At 32.7% G+C, this 22,352-nt stretch overlaps 1 protein-coding gene across 2 annotated transcripts in view; it reads left to right on the top strand.

Moving 5' to 3' along the window:
• Positions 1-20,981, top strand: part of LOC111050652 (arginine--tRNA ligase, cytoplasmic) — a 37,364-nt gene extending 16,383 nt beyond the window's left edge. Inside the window, exons 5-12 of one of the 2 annotated variants that reach the window (XM_039434087.1) lie at positions 5,631-5,944; positions 9,009-9,113; positions 9,859-10,040; positions 10,930-11,095; positions 13,174-13,334; positions 14,233-14,397; positions 15,628-15,769; positions 20,837-20,981. In XM_039434087.1, the coding sequence (XP_039290021.1) occupies positions 5,631-5,944; positions 9,009-9,113; positions 9,859-10,040; positions 10,930-11,095; positions 13,174-13,334; positions 14,233-14,397; positions 15,628-15,769; positions 20,837-20,946 (1,345 nt within the window). In that variant the 3' untranslated portion in view covers positions 20,947-20,981. Of the gene's footprint in view, positions 1-5,630; positions 5,945-9,008; positions 9,114-9,858; positions 10,041-10,929; positions 11,096-13,173; positions 13,335-14,232; positions 14,398-15,627; positions 15,770-15,896; positions 16,040-20,836 lie in introns of those variants that run through there. The other variant, XM_022337003.2, reaches the window with a different exon arrangement.
• Positions 20,982-22,352: the final 1,371 nt, after the last annotated feature.

Genomic DNA, 22,352 nt, shown 5'->3' with positions numbered 1-22,352 from the left:
TTTGCAGAACAAGAAAACATGTGATTTTCATTACAGCATACTATACTGTAAAGAGACTGTATTATATACTGTATTATTTATGTAGTATTTATATCTGTACCTGAGAGGTAAAGGGTGTTAACTCCATTTTTTACGAAATTGAGTTAATACTATATATGAAATCAGAAAAAAATTCTCTATCCAATGGTATATAGTGTTAACTCCTACGTACATTGGAAGCCATTTTAAGAGTTGCAAAAATGGTATTAACTCCAATGTGCTGAGAAGTAAATAATATTAAATCCCCATGGTACTGTTCACCTCTGAGGATGGTTGGCTGACATGGTATTATCTCCCAGTTAATATTATCTACCATGACAATCTCAGAGGCATCCAGTGTTAACTCCAGCATGATACTTTCTACCTCTAACAATGGTTTCTATTTTGTGATATTTTTGGAGTTGTTATTGGTGAAAAGTACTTTCTTATATGAAATTAATCTAATCCAAATTTGAAAATACATTCACTCTTTGTAAATTTTACAATTTTTTATTATTTTAAATGTATTTTTGTAAATTATGCTCAAGTTGATAACCCTACAGCACCTTGCTACAGCTGTTAAAATGCAGGATTGAATAATAGTTAAGTCAAATGGTAGTTTTCAGGAAACAGCCCAGAAAGAATCATTTTTCTCGACTGTTTTATAAGTATTGTGGGGCGCTAAATTCGAATCTGAAATTTGCAGATACGCCAGAGGGCGGCTTCACCCTCAAAAACCTTCAAAATTTTGGACTTTTTTTAATTTTTCCATTCAATCTCGGAAACCTCAAGTTTTCCGAGAAAAAGAATTTCCTCCAAGATTAAATATGATAAAATTTCCAATAAATTGAGTGATCGCGCAGGGCAATACCTTTTTTGGTTCCGGAGCTACAAATTGAAAAAAATAGGTATTTCTTAGGGGTTTTCAAAATTATGCAAACATACCACTTCTACCCATTGAATCTTTTTCTAGTAATGATAGAAAACCACACATCACATGAATGAAAAATTAATTCTGAACATTAATACCTTTTTAAGCCTTCCTAACAGAAAAAAATCATGTTTCAGTTGAAATCATCTTATGAGGGCTATGTTTCATGGGAAATCATCCATTAGATACATTCAATTTCAGTATTTTCTAGTAGTGTGGAGAGGGTACACATAAGGATATGTCAAGGATCAAAATTTTAAACACTTATAACCTCTTACAGAGTGATCAGATCTCCTCATAAAGACGGATCTTCAGCTTGTCAAAACGGTTCAAAATCATGTATCATAGCTGAAATTTGATAAAAAAAATTAAATTCCTCTTTGAGTGTATTTTAGCCCATATTCCCATACACAAAAAAATGGCCAATTTCTTGTGGAACACTCCAGATGATGACAATGACTTCATTCCACCAACAGATCATTCATCAGATTCACAAGACAGTATAGTATTTCAACCATGTAGGAAAGTAGGCTTAATTTATTCACTAAGACAATCTCAAAATTCAGGTGAGAAGTTAGCCAATAAGAACGAGGATGATTCTCTTATTGAAAATTCATCTACCAATTGCGATGAAATAATAAAGAAAAAGTCAAGGAAAAGAGTTCGTAATGAAATTCAGTGGAAATGTTACTTTAAACAAGTGGTTTACCATACATTAGTAAAAAGGGTAAACTTATGTCAGCCAAAACAATTAAACTGTCTAATGAAGACCGAAATAGAATAAATACATAGATATTATTGGGATGCAAATAAATAAGTAAATGTCAAACGCCAGTTTGTGGCTTCTCTAGTTAAAGTACTACAAACTGAGCGCAGTAGACCCACCGATGGCAGTAAGAAGAGAAATTGTAACTCAAAAATATTCTCTCCTTGTCAATAATGAAGAGGTCACTGTTTGTAGATAAATATTTATTGCAACATTGAGCATTTCACAAACTACTGTGACAAATGCAATAAAGAAACATCAAACCGGGGGACTTGTCTCTAGTGACCGAAGAGGTCATCAAGAACCTCCCAATAAAAACCCACAAGGTGCCATCAACTTTGTAAAGGAGCATATTTCCAAGTTTTCAGAATATGAGTCCCATTATTCTAGAGAAAAGACCCAAAAAGATTATCTAGAACCCCACCTATCAATTGAAAAGTTATTCTTACTGTACAAAGAACACTGTCGACAAGAGAATCAAGCACCATGTGAGGAATGGTTGTATCGAAAAATATTCAATACAGAATTCAATTTAGGGTTTCATTTTCCAAGCACAGACACGTGTGATACTTGTGACAAGTTGCAATGTAGATTGACAGACACCAAACTAGATGAAGATGGAAATATCATCAGGAATAAATATCATGATTACTTAAATGAAGAAAAGATGTACCCATTATCATTTAAAAAGAGAAGATAAAGTTAGAGCTAAAGCTGATGATGGATTACTAACTGGTGATTTAGAAAAATGTCTTCCACACCACAGTCATGTATCCAATACTTCTGACAAGTCATTTCTTATAGCTAGGAAGAAGAATAGCGATGGCGAGGATTTCCTGATCTCAGAAGTTGTTAATTTGCAATTTCGAAAAGAAGATTCAAGCAGCTCATTCTATAAAACCTCTTTCGATGTGAACTTCGAAAAAGTGCTTCTTTGGTAAAATAGTCAAAGGAGCAATAAAACAATGCCAGATACTCTCAACCCAACAAATGTTACACAATTGCAAATCAGTAGTAGAAAATTCAAGGATTTGGAGACGACACTACAGTTTTTGCCAAGTGAAGCACACTCTTTCTATAGATCATTGGCTCGACAAGGTATGCCAGATTTCACGGATGATACAGAAGACTTGTTCATGATTAATTAATTTCACCATACTAAGGAGAATGATCCATTGATGATTTTTTTTAAATGACTATTTTCGTTATGATTCAACTACTATTCACACAATTCCTACCATATAACCTTGACTACAACTTACTTCTTCATACACTCATTAATATTGTATATATTAAAGATGCAGAAAAACATTCCTGGCAATTTGGTGAAAATAAAATTAAGTTGAGTACTGACAAATTACAAATACTGTAATATTATCCTTGGTCATATGTTATAAGTCCAAAGTTTTCTTGGATGTTCAAACATAATTTATTAGAATATTTTTTATCCTACCACAATGAAACTCAGAAATTGAACACAGATTTAAAAATCAGTGGTTTTTTGACAATTTCTTAGTCTTTTTCATTCAATATGAATAATTACCACAATATCAACTTCTCAACTACACAAAAAGTGAAACTCACAAAGTAGGTTGAAAATACACTCATTCATGATTCTATTATTTCAAAGTAATTAAAAAATCAAAAACTACTGATTTAATTATGATTTGAGTTGTTTGGTCCATGAAAAAAGATGACATAAGTGGACTTTTACGAAATGATACTTTACACCATCCAAACAGTAAGCTATTCACATTCTCAAACTAACTACAGTAGAGTGTTTATACCCAAACATAAATTCTCAAAATTCATCTGCAATACCTGACTTGAGATGTTATAATGGTATTGATATCGGAAGTAGGGCAAAAGTGGTTTTACCAAAGTGTAGACCTCACATCAGGATGTGAAATTATCTCATTTCTTTAAAAAGTGCTTGTGTCAAATGACCAAGGAATTTTTTCCTGTTCCATTTGATAAATATACTTTAAAATGAACTAATTGTTGTTTTGTGGATTTGGACAGATGTTAACTCCATTCCTTAAGTTAATGCAGAGGTAGAAAAAATATCAGAGGTAAATAGTGTTAAGTCCACCACATGCCAAACCATCCAGGTTTCATGAAATATTGTTAAATGATAAAAAACTTTAGAAAGGAAGCTATGTTGGGCCCGAGTTTCACGTTTCTAGCCCATATGGTTGTTTTCTTACATTGTTTCAAAGTCGATTTTATTTTTGTTTCTGCTCTCCTGGAAAATTAATGAAATGGAGTTAACATCCTTGACCTCTCAGGTACAGATATTAGTAATACTGTATTATTTATGTTCTCTTTACTCTACTGAGTCCTAATAACATCTGAGTAATTAATATACTAACTCAAATAATTAAATAACTCATTTAAGGAGTTTGAAGTTATAAGAACTCATCTGAAATCTTATAATTTAGACCTTTATTATTTAATCTGAGCTCGAAGGGTCTGTCTGTTGAACTAGGCGCTACGGGTTAGGTCATGTTTATAGAATGCAGTAGCTCGAGCAGCAGCAGCTAATGGTTTTTGTTTCTCAGCAATATTATTCTTTCTCAGGTAAGTATGACAAAAAGTATTTAAATGGGCTACTTGAATGTTATTATTGTAGAAAATTACTAGTACCCTCTTTACATGTTTTATATAAAATCGAATAGTTTTGAGCACTCATGCAAAATGTTTTTACACTTGAAAATGGCACGAACGCTTGAAACTATTTTGAGGTCCACGTTATAATAGCATTACTTGATTAACATTGGTGCTGCTATCCTTGTCTATCATTCGATAAAGCTGATAGCGCTATCCTTTACTAGTTATGCGACGTGGCCAGATCGTATTTTAACAATGTAGAATTATAATTAATACAAAATATTTAATCTCATAAAAATTTATTTATGCATTGAAAAATATTTTTTCTTGACGAATAAAAATGTGAATATAAAAATAAACAAGAATGCACAGTTATTATTACATAAGATTATCAGCTACCCTCTAACAATAGAAGACAGAGAATCGGCAACGCTGTTCTCCTACAATTCTCCACTGCCATTATAATGTGGACCTCACCATAGTTTCAAGCACTCATTCCATTTTTTTTTTTTTAATTTGAGTGCTCGAAACTAGTTGTGTTTATATTCTAAATATAAGAAGGGTGCAATCATTTTCTATAATAATTAACCATTCAAGTAGCCCTATTAAAATACTTTATATGAATGAATAAATATGAATATTTACCACCATTACCTTTAAAACAACACAGAAAATATTTCTGCAAGATTCACCCAAGAAATTTCAAGCTTTGAATATACCTTTATGTATAACCTACCCAGTTTTTCATAACTTTGTGATTCGTAGGGGAGGGGACAAAATGAAATCAATGTTGAAAAAACAGTTTTATTTTTAGTTCCACATTTATTAGATTTGTACACAGGACTATAGTTTCGTGTTGAAACCAAAACATTTTCAGCTGTAGTAAAACTGCATTCTTGTGTAAAAATCTAATAAATATGGATTTGACAAAATAAAACTGTGTTTTTTCAATTAGGTTGGCCACTAACGGTAGAACTTGCATGACATGCATGTTTATCATTCACATACACATGTTCATCATAAGCGAGAGGATATTAACATAAAATAAACAACCAATAACAATAAATGAACCACTGGAAGATTACAAATATTTTAATGATAAAAAATAATTTAACCTCAAATAAAGCAGCGAAAAAGATAAACAAAAATTGGAGGTACAAAAACCTGACCTCAAAAAAATGTTGCTAGAAGCGTCATGTAAGATGACTGTGTATCATGCATGTTAGTGGCCAGCCTTATGGAGGAATTCCACAGTATCAATTCCTGCTCAACAAATGAAATCAATGTGTGTTGTTGTATGTTTAGATCGACAATAATAGGCGACAGCATCAGCCGGCTGCTGGAGTTTGTGGGTCATGACGTGCTACGACTGAACCACGTGGGCGACTGGGGCACTCAGTTCGGAATGTTGATCGCCCAGCTCACCGACATGTTCCCCGACTACCTGGTCCGGTCGCCCTCTGTCTCCAACCTGCAACAATTCTACAAGCAGAGCAAACAGCGTTTTGACGAGGATGAACAGTTCAAGAAGAGGGCCTACGCCTATGTGGTCAAATTGCAAAGCTTCGAGCCGGACACCATCACAGCTTGGAAGCTGATCTGTGATGCGTCCAGGAAAGGTAAATCACATATTTCTGATTCGAATACTTTATTGTGATACTTATTGAGTCTTGTCTATGAGGTATTGCTTTATTGAATTGAATTGTTTACACCATCACCGTCTGGACGTAGATTTGCGATGCATTCAGGAAAGGTAAATCACATATTTCTGATTCGAATACTTTATTGTGACACTTATTGAGTCTTGTCTACGAGGTATTGCTTTATTGAATTGAATTGTTTACATCATCACCGCTTGGAAGTTGATCTGTGAGGCGTCCAGGAAAGGTGAAGCACATTTCTGATTGAATACTTTACAGTAAAGTAAACCGGGAGAACCTTGAATTCCTCATGATTTTACTAACCGGGAACAATACCGTGAATTCCTCATGATTTTTTCATAAATTTCAATTAATTTAGTATATAGTAACAATAAAAGTGTAGAGTAACAATAAACTCAAATGAAAAAAAAACTTGATGGCTAGCAATAATAATTGGCAATGTCTTTGAACTACCTAAACTGAAAAAAAATTTCTAAAAACATCTTAATATGCTTAAAATATTCTTGTCTGTCAAAAGTTATCAATATATTTGGAAATTTAAATATGCTATTCCAGGGTGGCCACCGACCGGGAGAACCGTGAATTCCTCATGATTTATTTATAAATTTCAATTAATTTAGTAAAGAAGTGTACTCTCAATTTAATTAGTAGACTTCATATAATTTTAGGTTGGCCTATACTTTTTTTAATGCTTCTTAATGTACTGATAACAGTTCCTCTGGTGCAATCATAAGGTTTTCATTGCCCGAAGGTGTAACTGAAGACTGTTGGCCCAGTAGATTTCACATTTATTTCTGGTTTCAATCGATTTGTTGGCTCATACTTTAAAAAAGTATTGAAAGCAGTGTTAATTGATGAATGTTTGTACACCGTACATGACTATTTTAGAATAGATTGGAATCGTTTTATGTGATTCATGTGTTATTTTATTGTTCTGATACTGACTGATCTTAGTGTTTTTGTGTTTGTTTTGACTTACTTTAGTGTTAAAAAATTGACGAAGTCCATGTATTCATGTGAATATTTTATTATTATTATTATTATTATTTTATTGATTCAATGATACAACATTATTTTATGACCAATAAAATTCTATTCTATTCTATTCTATTCTATTCATGAATATAAAACAATGAAAAAAATTTGGCGCTCGCTTATTGCTTATTTTAAAATGATCATATTTTTAGTCATGATATAAATCAATAACATTTCAAAATTAAGTATTTTGATGTCTTCATTCTCTTTGGAATGAGACTTTCGTCAAGGTTTGAAGAGTCACCAACAGTCAGAATCGGCTATGTTACTGTACACACACACACACACACACACACACATATATATATATATATATATATATATATATATATATATATATATATATATATAGCTTCATTGGTAAAATTATGACTCAGAATACATAATAAATGTATCGATAGCTTTGACCCTGTAGTCTATTTTTGTGAGTAATTTTTAGTTTTTTTCAAGTACTCACTGAGTATTGAAAATGGACCCTGTCGAAAGCACTCCACACACTTGAGTAGTTAAAAGAACATACTTCCTCACATAAATATACTGTAGTTCAAAAATTATCAATATATTTGGAAATTTAAATACACTATTCGCAATTCGTCATGGAAGATCAAACTGAAGATTTCCATAATTAATTCTTTACGAAAGTATCTTGTTCCTCAAATACCGCGGATACTCTACCTGGAAATTTTGAAATTTTACTCTGGAAAACCGGGAATCACTCATGAATTTTTATTTTGAAATGGGTGGCCACCCTGTTTACTTTGATACTTATTGTTGATACCATCACCGCTTGGAAGCTGATTTGTGACGCGTCCAGGAAAGGTAGATAACTTCTGACACTGTGTTTGGTGATATTCATTCATATTGGGAACGGAAAGATGTAGTATTACATGTAACTACCATATAAACATAGTCACACTGAAGATTAAACCATAAGCTTCTTACAGACTTTACGTTCGTTTCTCGAACAAGGATTCACTAAGTACGGTGATAGTAATCAGCGTGAGCTTGCCACGGCGGGAGCTTGGCCAGTTCGTTGCGTGCGAACCGGAATCGCGTGACCTGCGTCCTGCTCGCGTTCCGTTTGTATGCCCCGCAGTGCGTAAGTCTATACGCACCTTAATGAAAACACAAAAATGTAGTCAACTACCATACAAACATAGTCACATTGAAGATGACACTATAGATGTTTAAACATGTTTGTGTTCTAGATTCTCAATTTGCCAGAACATTTAACAAAATGTATCATCTTGTTATATAGCATGAAAATACAGTGTAGCCTACATGATGCATAACACAAAATACAGAATTCAACATATAGAACACAATACTGAGTACATAGCTACAACAGGAAAAATAGCATTTATATGGATAACTCAACATGTAAAACTGAAACATACAGAACATAATACTGACTAGATAGATACAACAGTATCTGTTTCTACTGTATTTCATTCTTATAATGCATTGTAGTTTTAGTTTTCCTTCATTGAACTTTGTATTCATGAAACAGTTTTGGGCTGTCAAAGCCTGTTGTTTGCAAACCTGTATTTGTGCTTTTTAAATAAATAAACAGGAAAGACAGCATTTACGGAACACTTAAAGAACTCATTGATTGAATATTACACCCTTTCTATCAGCCTACTCTTCAGTCCTTTACTCAAAATAAAATTTGTTATAGATGACTTTTTGTTTTCAATTGGTAATTCAAATTTGAGATTAGAATTACTTTAGCATAGATTTGGTTTTCAGGTTTACTCGCCCATAACACACGTATATTTGTTCAAATGGAAAATCTAGCAGTGACATGAAAGTTTCGTCTAAAAGCTTTATATTGTAGTCCTATCCAAGTTGAACACCAAGGAAGATTCAGGAATGAAGGTCCTGTTCTAGTTAAATGTATTGAATGTTAAAAATGTATTTATATGTGCATTGTTTTAATTAAATTTAGTAATGAATAAAATAATGATCAATTCATATTTATTTTCAGAATTCCAAAAAGTATACGATCGCCTAGGTATCAAATTGGTGGAAAGGGGAGAATCGTTCTACCAGAAACACATGGAAAAGCTGGTTAAAGATCTAGATTCGAGAGGTATGTAGCATCATTCATTAAAAAAATTAATTGAAATATCACTATGAAAAATGGATAGCCACATGTATAATACATTTTTGTAATCAATTGCAACGGAGGAATAGCTGTCAGTTTATTTAACAAAAAGAATTGATTTTATCACTACTTCTTCCTCAAAACAACGATGAATTAGTTTTGTTGTTATATATACCACTATTACATTCTCTAGTAAACCCTAGTCATCTGTCTTTTTTTGGTAGGGCTACTCTTGTATAGAAATAGAAAATTAAAATCCAAGTATCCTTTTTTAAAGTTGCTTATTTATTTACGACATGTTTCGGCCATGATTTAGACTTAGATTTTTATTTTTGTTCCTACTTATCTGTTATTTTTATAATTGGATGTCTACCTTAATGTCACTTAATTTCTTATTCCTGTACAGTAATTCCAAATAATATTTTACTACTAATCTTCTATCTTATGATAGCTGTCCAGTACTTGCAATTTTCCCATTTAAAGTTACAGCAGAGGTCATTATATTTTCTGTTATTGATTCAATTAATATTTCGTGTATTTTTCAACTCGTGATCACTCAATACTAGAAATAATTTTAATTGACCAATAACTTAATTATTCAGTGAGTATTGTATTATCAATTATCCTGTAGTGAGAACAATCGCCACTTTCTATTTTTGCAATTTAGCTGTAAGAGATGTTATGATCATGTATAATTCTTATCATAAATCAATTTTCCCAAAATGCTCAGGTTTACTAGAAGAGGACGAAGGTAGAAAGGTCATGTTTAGTGGCGTTGAAGGACAAATTCCAATGACGATAGTGAAGTCGGATGGTGGATTCACGTACGATACCTCCGATCTTGCCGCATTGAAGCAACGTATCCAAGACGAAAAAGCTAATTGGACAATTTACGTAGTTGATAGTGGTCAGGTGAGTTTGTTTATCACAATTAATCTAGGTTTATTTGTTCTATTTTACTCTAATATTCTATTGCAAAATTCATAATGTCCTGTATGTTCTATTTTTAATAAATGTTATTTTTCTGCTCTATTCTGATTGATACGATTTTTTAAATGTTTCTCAAAAAATATGTTTGAAATTAATTGATTAACTGGACATTACATTTTTTGTAGAACAAGGACTCCATTATGATCTTTTCATTCATTTCATATTGATTTACTTTTGAATTGATTCCAATCATTTTGAATCAGGCTTATTAGAAATACATTTTTAAATGGCTGAAGTTGCCTTCGAGATGTTTCTTGAAATAGGGAATGAAAAATACGAAATTTTGTGAAAAACAATATTATTAAAAATATTTTGGCAAGTATCTTGTAACCGATACTGGGACATTCTAGTGTTAGTATCTTGATTTATTATTAATTTAGAGATGTTTTACAAAGGCTTATCATATAGCTGGGACTATACACGACATACAGCGTTCCGATCCGACCACGGATGACAACGGCCTACGAAGGTGCATGCCACACATGGTCCGTCATGTGATCTGTCCCACCACCACAGAAATATCGGACATGAGTAGGATCGGAACATTGCCTGACCCGGTTTAGACTGAACTCAAATATGGGTACATCAATTTGAAGTGAGATAATTATTCAAAATTATGTTTATGAGAAATGTGAGGTTTATTATTTTTAAAACACCAAACAGCATATTTTTAAACAGCAAAAAATCAAAATAAGTCTACGACCATTTTTAGAACTTTTATGTTTCTAAGAATCACATTTTTATGTTCATTTTCCAACAGTTACTTCATTCTCTGTTTTCAAAATTGAAATACTGACATACTTTTTTGCAGTCACTTCATTTTCAACTGCTTGAACACTGTGCCAAAAAAGCTGGATTCATCAGCAACGATTTCAGGTTTGATTTTGTTGGCTTTGGTGTGGTTCTTGGCGAGGACAAGAAGAAATTCAAAACGAGGTCCGGGGAAACGGTGCGATTGGTTGAACTGCTGGATGAAGGTCAGAATGATTTTTCACAGTATAGTTTACTATTTTGTGTTGAAAGAATCAGTTGATTCATCAATTAAAAGAAGTTTTATTCAATGACATAATATTTACTATGATATAAATTAAAACACCATTAAGTTATATTAAGATGATTATTATTAGTTTTTGCTGCGTAAAGCCACAAAGTGGAGCGGAGCTCAAGTGGCATGCAGCAAGTCAAGTTCAGGATTAAAGTCCTGTGAATGCATTGTAGCATTCATAATGATATATGCCTAGCAAATTACCTCAACCAGTATAATTTTCAATTTTCTTGAGAAAATCTTGTTTGCAGAGTAAAATGCATAGTACAAATAAAGTAAATTAGTATGGATTTTGTTGGTGGGGAGTCCCTTTTGGGAAGATCCCACCTCGCCTGAGTATATAATTGAAGCCGTCAATAGGCCTCACGACTTAGGTCATACTTCAGCTGGGACGTGCCCATCCAATAACACGGTAGTGACCTGGTTAAAAATGTTTGGTGATAAGTGGGTTTGATCTCTATAGTGAGGTCCACTTTATAATGGCAGTGGATAAAGATAGGAGAATAGCGATGCCGATTCTCTCCATTAATTAATTATATTTCTACACCGTCAAAAACATAATTGGCATCGTTGTGGACCTAGAAAAGGGTAGTACCACCGGCTTTGTCGAATGATAGACAAGGATAGCAAACCAAAGTTGAAAAAATACTGTCATTATAACGTGGACCTCACTATAGGCTGATGCGCAAGCACTCTATCCACTTGACTACGAAGCACTCCATGGTACAAATGATCAATTCATTTGAAGTTCTTGGAAATTTTACTCTAATAATAATAAATAATAAATCATTTAATTTGTACACGGTATAACCATACAAATGAGTTGAGTATAACAAATTCTAACAATGACTAAATTGAACTACATAAAAAAAATGTTTGGCGATAGATCATCTAATAACTGGAGCCAATTATAAATTTGCATACAACCACGAACATTGAAAGTACCCAGATTACAATCAATAAACAATATCACTATGAATTAATTGCTAACATTCAACATATAACATATATATATATATATATATATATATATATATATATATATATATATATATATATATATATATATTTAAAATATATATAAATATTAAAATTCTCGTAAATTCCCGAAAATTCTCGTTTAAATGTAAGTTAGAAAATGTAAGTCAGGATACACACGACACGGATAGATTAAAAACACTTGAAAACTTACATTTAAACGAGAATTTTCGGGGAGCTGGGCCCCCTTTGTCAATCAACCAGGTCTCATTGGTATTTTTTCTCTTAACTGTATTTCTTTAGAGTCATAAATTATATTCTGTCTTATTTGTTAAATTAGTACTTATTTTTAATCATATATTTAATATTTCCTATTGGTTTATTTCTCATTTTTAATTTTTCATCAACTTTTTTCTCTTGATAATTATGAAGAACTTTGTGATGTTGAATCGGGAACAGTTTTGGGCTATAATGCCTGTTGTTCCCTCCCATATCTGTATGCATTTTTGTAAATAAATAAACAAACGAAAACGTACCTTCAAGTCCATAAGAAAGAATAATAACAAGCTGACATTAGAAGGTACAAGGTAATTCCTCATCAATAAATTAAACAGATTCAAAACATTCAAATACCTCAGTAACTCAAATACATTCAACACGTTCAGCAAATCCAATAAATTTAATACATTCAACAAATCCAATAAACTCAAGAACACTTGAGAATTTCATTAACTTAACTAATTCAATTAGTTTACAGACTTCACTTCCAAGAACCTACTCAATTAACAATAACAATTTCAAAATATTTCCATATAAATTTTCATTCCCATCGAAAAGAATCGTTATTGATTATGTAGCCCCAACGATTTCAGAGACTATAGTATCCCTCCCAGCCAGTGCCTTCGTAGTATATTGATAAACATATTGCTACTTTAATAATAGCAATTTATAGTTGATGGATGATATTATAGATAATAATTTAATATTTAATTGGTTAACAATATTTGGCAATGTTTGTGTAATCTGTTGCAGGCGTGAAGAGAGCTCGCGAAACGCTTGTTGAGAAAGGAAGAGACAAGGTGCTTGAGGAGTCTGAACTGCTGGCCGCTCAGAATTCAGTGGCCTATGGCTGCATCAAGTACTCAGATCTGGCGCACAATCGCATCAACGATTATGTTTTCTCGTTTGATAAGGTAATACTTCGATACTTGCTACTTAAAATATTTTATGTTATTATTTTGAATATAAGTACTTGTTTATATTCGAACATACAACATATTATAACACTTTTACTTGATATAATATTATAACATTTGTTGGTATATTTGAAGAAATGTTTACTATTCTGTATACCAAAGTTTGATTATTATTTGTGCACTCATAGATTTATGATTTATGAATGGTACAAATGCAACTTTCCTTATTTAAATTTGTATAAATAAATATTTCTTTTATATAAATTTAGGAGAAGAATAGCACAAGGTTACCTTATTTTTCCTCTCCCTATCATTTTGATAATGTAATTATTGTATAAATGAATGAATATTTATGCTATCAGGATTTAATAATTTCATTAACTTTCGTTCAACACTTGTTATGTTGAAATCTGTTGTATTTACCTGAAGGTACATCCGAATTTATTTAATAAAATATAATACTGTGAATAAAAATATTTTCAAAATCAAATCAATTATTGAACAGGAAATGTTTCGAATTTAACGTTTACGAGCAATCCGCGTTTAAGTAAACGATTATGTGTTGATCTATGCAACTCTACATATCGATCTGTGCTGATCCATACTCTACATATCTGCAGGATGTTTGTATGCACAAGCATGGAGCTCATGTGAACATCATCCTCAGTGAAGAAAAAAATTAACAGAATAGGAAATGAGTCCAAAACGTCTTTTTCCCTGATTTGGTTGATACAAACTGGCTAGGCGAGATAGATTTACTACACGCCTCATCAGTAGGGTAGGGTTTCATTAAATTAAAACTAATTTTTGGTTTTATCTTAACTTTTTCTTAAGTTAATATTTTTGAATCATATTTTGTTTTCAATGAGCATATATGTTTATGCTTGTGGTGTAGATGCTGGAAGACAAGGGAAACACAGCTGTCTACCTTCTGTACGCCTACACGAGGATCTGTTCAATTGCTAGAAATGCGAACATCACTCGCCAGCAGATCACAGACTCGATTGCTGCCAACGAGGCCCTTTCGCTAGACCATCCCAAGGAATGGAAGCTGGCCAAGGTACCTAAATTCATTTCAATTTATAACATTCCATTCTTCCATTGACCTCTTGATGAAGGTTCAAAACTTATTGGCGTGGCGAAGGTAACTGCAATCCGGGATTGAAGTCCGAGCGCGTCAAGTGCGATGCAATATGAAGCTTTATCAAATCATAGTAGAGCGGCGAAGGTAGCTTCAATTCGAAGATTGAAGCTCGAGTGTTAACGAGTACTTATGCGAGCAATATTCATTTTGATCAAAGATAAATTCTTCGTGTTTCGTAAAATTCATTGAATAATAATCAGCTTATTCGTGATTTATCATGAATTAGCGCCTGAGACAGCATGAAGTAACATATGATGTTGGAATTAGATTTGTGTTTCAACTCTAGTTTCAAATCAAATAATTAGTAATATATAATTTTTCAAATAATCAATATTTTCGTGTCCAGTCTCAATTGTTCACTCTAACCTACCCTCGCCGGTCCACTAGGTTTTGACCCTAATTCATGTTCAAATGTATTTATTCATAAAAAAACATATTTAAAAAATAATAGTGTAACAATAATATAATGAATATATAATCCCTGCGTGGATGATTTGTCCGTGTGCAGGGAGAAGTCGAAATCAGACAGTTAAAATACACTGGTTTGAATAAAGAAAATTATGATACTTGAACATAGCTTAGAAATCAAAGTAAAATATGTAAAAAATAATGAAAGAATTATAGTCTTCATGATTCGTAGTAAACGCTTGGTTGTGTGTACTGCAATTTTTCGAGATACTATTAACAAATTATTTTGTATTTGTTTCATTTTTCCAATAAGTACTTTCCAAAGAATTGGACCTACTCATAGTTATTGTATCTTGTCTCATTTGAATATTCAACATTCCATAATTCATAAATTTTCTTTGCTCTCTATAATTCATATAGCCTTGATAATTCGTTACTTCCCATAATTCGTAGTAAACGCTTGCCTCCTGTGAACTGTATCTTGTATTGTTTCACTTGAATACTTAACATTCCATAATTCATATTTTTCCATTGCCCCGATAATTCGTCACCTCTCTTAATTCGTAGTAAACTCTTGGACCTGCGAATTACAAAATATTATCGTGGTACATTATTAACAATGATTAACGAGGTATGTTAACAAACTTCCCTTATACAGTATTAATTTTCTCTATATTTCCAATTGATACGTTCCAAAGATCTACTCATAATTATTAGTGTACCTTCTATTGTTCGCAGGTTCTGTTGAGATTTGAAGATGTCATCGTGCGAATTACAGCAGATCTGTACTTGCATCAACTTTGTGACTTCCTTTATGAAATAGCTACCAGTTTTACAGAGTTCTACGACAGTTGTTACTGTATAGAAAAGAACAAAACAGGTATGTGAAAATTATTATTCCACTAAAAATATTTTTTACTAGAACTTAGGCAGAACTTCTTGATTGAATTGAATTATTTTTATCATGTAGTGTAGAAAAACTATTTATTGTTTTTTTAATGTTTCAGGTGAAATAATAAAAGTTCACATGGGTCGGCTTCTGCTGTGTGAAGTGACAGCTTCGATAATGGCCAAATGCTTTGACATTTTGGGTCTTGAACCGGTTTCACGAATGTAACACATAAACTAGAATAAAAAAATTGATAAATTATAGAGAGTGATATCCCTGTTTTTGCAAACCATTCCCATGTGTATCTGTGGATTTATTCGTTATTTCTTATCTTGATTCAATCTCACGATGGTTTGGTGTGAAAAGTACTCATATAAATTCTCAGTTTGAAGCTTCATGATAGTGCAACGAAGTTTTTATGTTAAAAAATGAAGGTGTTCAAAAGATTTGTCTTTCATTCGACTTATGGAAAGGATTTTGAAACATTTAAGGAGTAGGATTACTTTGATGATTCTCTTCTGACAAAGAATTCCATGAATAGAATCTGATGAACTGTGTAGTTCAGCATTCACACAATTTTTTAAACTTATTGTATATTTTTGTAAAGCTCCTAATTGCTGGCATTGTTTTCTGTTCTGTGTCTGTGAGATTACTTAAAAGTGAATTGATATATATTATTTCAGTTATCGTTTAGAGGAATTACTTGATGAATTTATTTATTTTATGCTTTCAACATCTCATTTCAGACTATTTAGATATTGTAACCCCTCTGCCGTTTTCTAAAGCTAATGCTCTCCAGAGAACGAATCCAAACCATAGAAGATCAATAATTTTTTTTATAAATTCATTAAACTGCTATTATAATATATAGGTGCAACATTATGTCTTATGATAAAGTCTACGTTATTATGGTAGTGGAGAAAGATAGAAGAACAGCGTTGCTGATTCTCTCTCTGCCTTGTCACTGCTTCTATGGAGCAGTTGGAGTAGTTATGGCTGATACTGGTATATATCTGATGTAATATCAACTATCAAATCTTATTTTAAATAATCAATTATTGCATTTTATTTACCTAGAAAATATTGTTTAATGATTAAATCATATATTTCTATAATAATTGCGATTGAATATTTTGTTAATTATAGTGAAGACCACCTTATAGTGGGAGTATTTGATTAAAGTTTGTGTTGCTATCCTCATCTATCATTTTTGTTAAAGCAAATAGCCTAATACACTTCTAGCTCTGCAACTTTGCCAGATTCTTCTGTAACAATGTAGAAATATAATATTAATTGAAATATTTAATATCAATAATTATTATAAAAATGTATATTTAATCATTGAAAAAAATATATTTTGACAAATCAAGTATAATTGATTATTTTAAACAATTAATCAGTCTACTTTATATAAGTCTGATTACAAGATTTATGTTTTAAAATTTTCCAACACTCACTCCGGCCTGTTAGGCCTACACTATAGATTGGCTATGATATACTATTCCTTATTCCTTTTTCTTCATCAAAGACCAGCGAACTGGATAGATGGCGTCATGAATTTACTTTTAAGATGGCAGGTCAGGCTATGTTGTCGTGTGCATCGAAATATTCACTCATGGTGTAGAATGGGTTATTCTTCAGCCACGTAACTATTTTAATTTTGAAGTCACTTCCTTGCAGATTCCTCACATTGACAGGTAGGTCGTTGAACAAGCGAAGGGCAAAAATGGGGAAACAGTCTTTCTTCTTACTAGTTCTGCAGCGTGGAATATCTATTGCAAACCTCCTCCTTGTATTATAACCGTGAAGATCCGATCTAAGGACTTGACTGCTCTCGGTGTGCTTGACATGCAGCAAACTGAAGAATATGTACTGGTTGTAGATCGTGAGGATGCCCAGTTGCACAAAGATGGGTCTGATGTGATTACTCGAAGTGCCTTCTTCTGTAGCAGCAGCACACTCTTGCAGCCCGCCGCATGTCCCCACAGTAAAACTACTCAACTAATGAGGAGGAGTTGGCAAAAGAGACTGAGTGGATCAGGGCCCGTAACAAACGTACTACAAGAAGAGGAAACTAAATAGTACTTTGTCTCCTGAACCAAAGAATGAGCCTACTGGTAACCATCGTCAGTTGAACAAAATCACCTCATTGCAGAAGAATAAAGGTGAGGAAGTAAAGAACAAGAAGAAAGAAACGCCACCGCCACCAATCATAGTGGATGGTATAAAGAGCCTGGAGTCTCTTCATAAAAGTTTGAAAAAAGTGACTTCAGATGAAAATTTAGAATAAAGCTCTTGAGTAGAGAGACTTTCAAAGTAAATTCAGTAGATTCAGAAACGTACAGAAATATTACAAAAGAATTAATCAACGATGGTTTCAACTGGCACTCGTATGAAAACAAACAGTGAGACCCATAAGAGTGATGATAAAAAAACTTCATCACTCCTGTAGTATAGAATCCATAATGGAGGACTTAAAGGCTAAGGATTGCTAGTGGTAGATGTAGTGAATAAGTTGAAGTGGAAAACTAAAGAACCATTAGACATGTTCATGGTTTCGTTCAGCGCAGAAGAGAATGTTAAGAAGGTTTTTGAACTTAAACATATTCTGGGTTGCAGAGTAGAAGTTGAAGCATTGAAGAAGTTAATCTAATACCTCAATGTAAGCGTTGCCAGGCTTTCAACCACACTCAGGCTTATTGCAACAAGGAGGCCAGATGTGTGAAGTGCGCTGGGAAACATGCATCAAAGGAGTGTACGAAACCTAGTGAAGCACTACCGAAATGCATTCATTGTGGTGAAGCTCATCCTGCAAGCTACCGTGGTTGCTCTGTAGCAATTGAGTTACAAAAAATACGTAACTCAAGTAGGGTAGCCAGTAAGAATATAACATCAAAAATGTTGTCGATTCTCAGGCTCGGAATGTGGCTAATTCTCAAAGTAGGCCCACTCAACATCAAAGTAGGCCCACAGAAAAGAGAATGACTTTCGCCGAAATCGTATCCAAAGAAAATAATCACAGATGAAGAAAAATGAAGAAGTAAAAGACACCTCACAAATCCTACAGCTCATCTTATCTAAACTTGATAAACAAGAGAAATTAATTTCATCCCTTCAATCTCGCATCGAGAAATTAGACAATAATAGACAACAAAAACCAAAATGATTCGTTCACTAAACATAATGGAATGGAACGCAAATGGACTCTTACAACGACAACTGGAATTGGAAGCAGTTCTAAACATAGATAATGTAGATATTTGTCTCATTTCTGAGTCTCACTTTACAAAACAGTCCTACATAAAATTTAAAGGTTACAGGACCTACCACGCCTTACATCCCAACAATGTTGCGAGAGGGGGAGTTCAATCATAATCAAAGAGAGCATTCAGCATAATGAACACGTTAAATTAGAAACTGAACGAATTCAATTGATAGGAGTATGTGTGGAAGCAGTTAATTATCGATTTGTAGTTGCAGCTGTCTACTGTCCTCCTCGATATTCATTCAGAAAAGAAGATCATCTATCAATGTTTGATATGTTGGGAACGAGATTTATCCTTGGCGGTGACTTCAATTCAAAACACATTCATTGGGGATCACGATTAACAACTCATAAGGGCAAGGTACTTTACGAAGCTGTAAGAAAGTCAAGATGTGAATCTCTTTCAACTGGAAAACCAACTTATTGGCCTACAAATGCAACTTTCCTTATTTAAATTTGTATAAATAAATATTTCTTTTATATAAATTTAGGAGAAGAATAGCACAAGGTTACCTTATTTTTCCTCTCCCTATCATTTTGATAATGTAATTATTGTATAAATGAATGAATATTTATGCTATCAGGATTTAATAATTTCATTAACTTTCGTTCAACACTTGTTATGTTGAAATCTGTTGTATTTACCTGAAGGTACATCCGAATTTATTTAATAAAATATAATACTGTGAATAAAAATATTTTTAAAATCAAATCAATTATTGAACAGGAAATGTTGCGAATTTAACGTTTACGAGCAATCCGCGTTTAAGTAAACGATTATGTGTTGATCTATGCAACTCTACATATCGATCTGTGCTGATCCATACTCTACATATCTGCAGGATGTTTGTATGCACAAGCATGGAGCTCATGTGAACATCATCCTCAGTGAAGAAAAAAATTAACAGAATAGGAAATGAGTCCAAAACGTCTTTTTCCCTGATTTGGTTGATACAAACTGGCTAGGCGAGATAGATTTACTACACGCCTCATCAGTAGGGTAGGGTTTCATTAAATTAAAACTAATTTTTGGTTTTATCTTAACTTTTTCTTAAGTTAATATTTTTGAATCATATTTTGTTTTCAATGAGCATATATGTTTATGCTTGTGGTGTAGATGCTGGAAGACAAGGGAAACACAGCTGTCTACCTTCTGTACGCCTACACGAGGATCTGTTCAATTGCTAGAAATGCGAACATCACTCGCCAGCAGATCACAGACTCGATTGCTGCCAACGAGGCCCTTTCGCTAGACCATCCCAAGGAATGGAAGCTGGCCAAGGTACCTAAATTCATTTCAATTTATAACATTCCATTCTTCCATTGACCTCTTGATGAAGGTTCAAACTTATTGGCGTGGCGAAGGTAACTGCAATCCGGGATTGAAGTCCGAGCGCGTCAAGTGCGATGCAATATGAAGCTTTATCAAATCATAGTAGAGCGGCGAAGGTAGCTTCAATTCGAAGATTGAAGCTCGAGTGTTAACGAGTACTTATGCGAGCAATATTCATTTTGATCAAAGATAAATTCTTCGTGTTTCGTAAAATTCATTGAATAATAATCAGCTTATTCGTGATTTATCATGAATTAGCGCCTGAGACAGCATGAAGTAACATATGATGTTGGAATTAGATTTGTGTTTCAACTCTAGTTTCAAATCAAATAATTAGTAATATATAATTATTCCACTAAAAATATTTTTTACTAGAACTTAGGCAGAACTTCTTGATTGAATTGAATTATTTTTATCATGTAGTGTAGAAAAACTATTTATTGTTTTTTTAATGTTTCAGGTGAAATAATAAAAGTTCACATGGGTCGGCTTCTGCTGTGTGAAGTGACAGCTTCGATAATGGCCAAATGCTTTGACATTTTGGGTCTTGAACCGGTTTCACGAATGTAACACATAAACTAGAATAAAAAAATTGATAAATTATGGAGAGTGATATCCCTGTTTTTGCAAACCATTCCCATGTGTATCTGTTGATTTATTCGTTATTTCTTATCTTGATTCAATCTCACGATGGTTTGGTGTGAAAAGTACTCATATAAATTCTCAGTTTGAAGCTTCATGATAGTGCAACGAAGTTTTTATGTTAAAAAATGAAGGTGTTCAAAAGATTTGTCTTTCATTCGACTTATGGAAAGGATTTTGAAACATTTAAGGAGTAGGATTACTTTGATGATTCTCTTCTGACAAAGAATTCCATGAATAGAATCTGATGAACTGTGTAGTTCAGCATTCACACAATTTTTTAAACTTATTGTATATTTTTGTAAAGCTCCTAATTGCTGGCATTGTTTTCTGTTCTGTGTCTGTGAGATTACTTAAAAGTGAATTGATATATATTATTTCAGTTATCGTTTAGAGGAATTACTTGATGAATTTATTTATTTTATGCTTTCAACATCTCATTTCAGACTATTTAGATATTGTAACCCCTCTGCCGTTTTCTAAAGCTAATGCTCTCCAGAGAACGAATCCAAACCATAGAAGATCAATAATTTGTTTTATAAATTCATTAAACTGCTATTATAATATATAGGTGCAACATTATGTCTTATGATAAAGTCTACGTTATTATGGTAGTGGAGAAAGATAGAAGAACAGCGTTGCTGATTCTCTCTCTGCCTTGTCACTGCTTCTATGGAGCAGTTGGAGTAGTTATGGCTGATACTGGTATATATCTGATGTAATATTAACTATCAATTCTTATTTTAAATAATCAATTGCATTTTATTTACCTAGAAAATATTGTTTAATGATTAAATCATATATTTCTATAATAATTGCGATTGAATATTTTGTTAATTATAGTGAAGACCACCTTATAGTGGGAGTATTTGATTAACGTTTGTGTTGCTATCCTCATCTATCATTTTTGTTAAAGCAAATAGCCTAATACACTTCTAGCTCTGCAACGTTGCCAGATTGTTTTGTAACAATGTAGAAATATAATATTAATTGAAATATTTAATATCAATAATTATTATAAAAATGTATATTTAATCATTGAAAAAAATATATTTTGACAAATCAAGTATAATTGATTATTTTAAACAATTAATCAGTCTACTTTATATAAGTCTGATTACAAGATTTATGTTTTAAAATTTTCCAACACTCACTCCGGCCTGTTAGGCCTACACTATAGATTGGCTATGCTATACTATTCCTTATTCCTTTTTCTTCATCAAAGACCAGCGAACTGGATAGATGGCGTCATGAATTTACTTTTAAGATGGCAGGTCAGGCTATGTTGTCGTGTGCATCGAAATATTCACTCATGGTGTAGAATGGTTATTCTT

The sequence above is a fragment of the Nilaparvata lugens genome, chromosome 8, assembly GCF_014356525.2.
Source record: "Nilaparvata lugens isolate BPH chromosome 8, ASM1435652v1, whole genome shotgun sequence".
Classification (NCBI taxonomy): Eukaryota; Metazoa; Arthropoda; class Insecta; order Hemiptera; family Delphacidae; genus Nilaparvata; species Nilaparvata lugens.
Note: the sequence above shows the minus strand (reverse complement) of the source record. Positions and strands in the feature narration are given on the sequence as shown.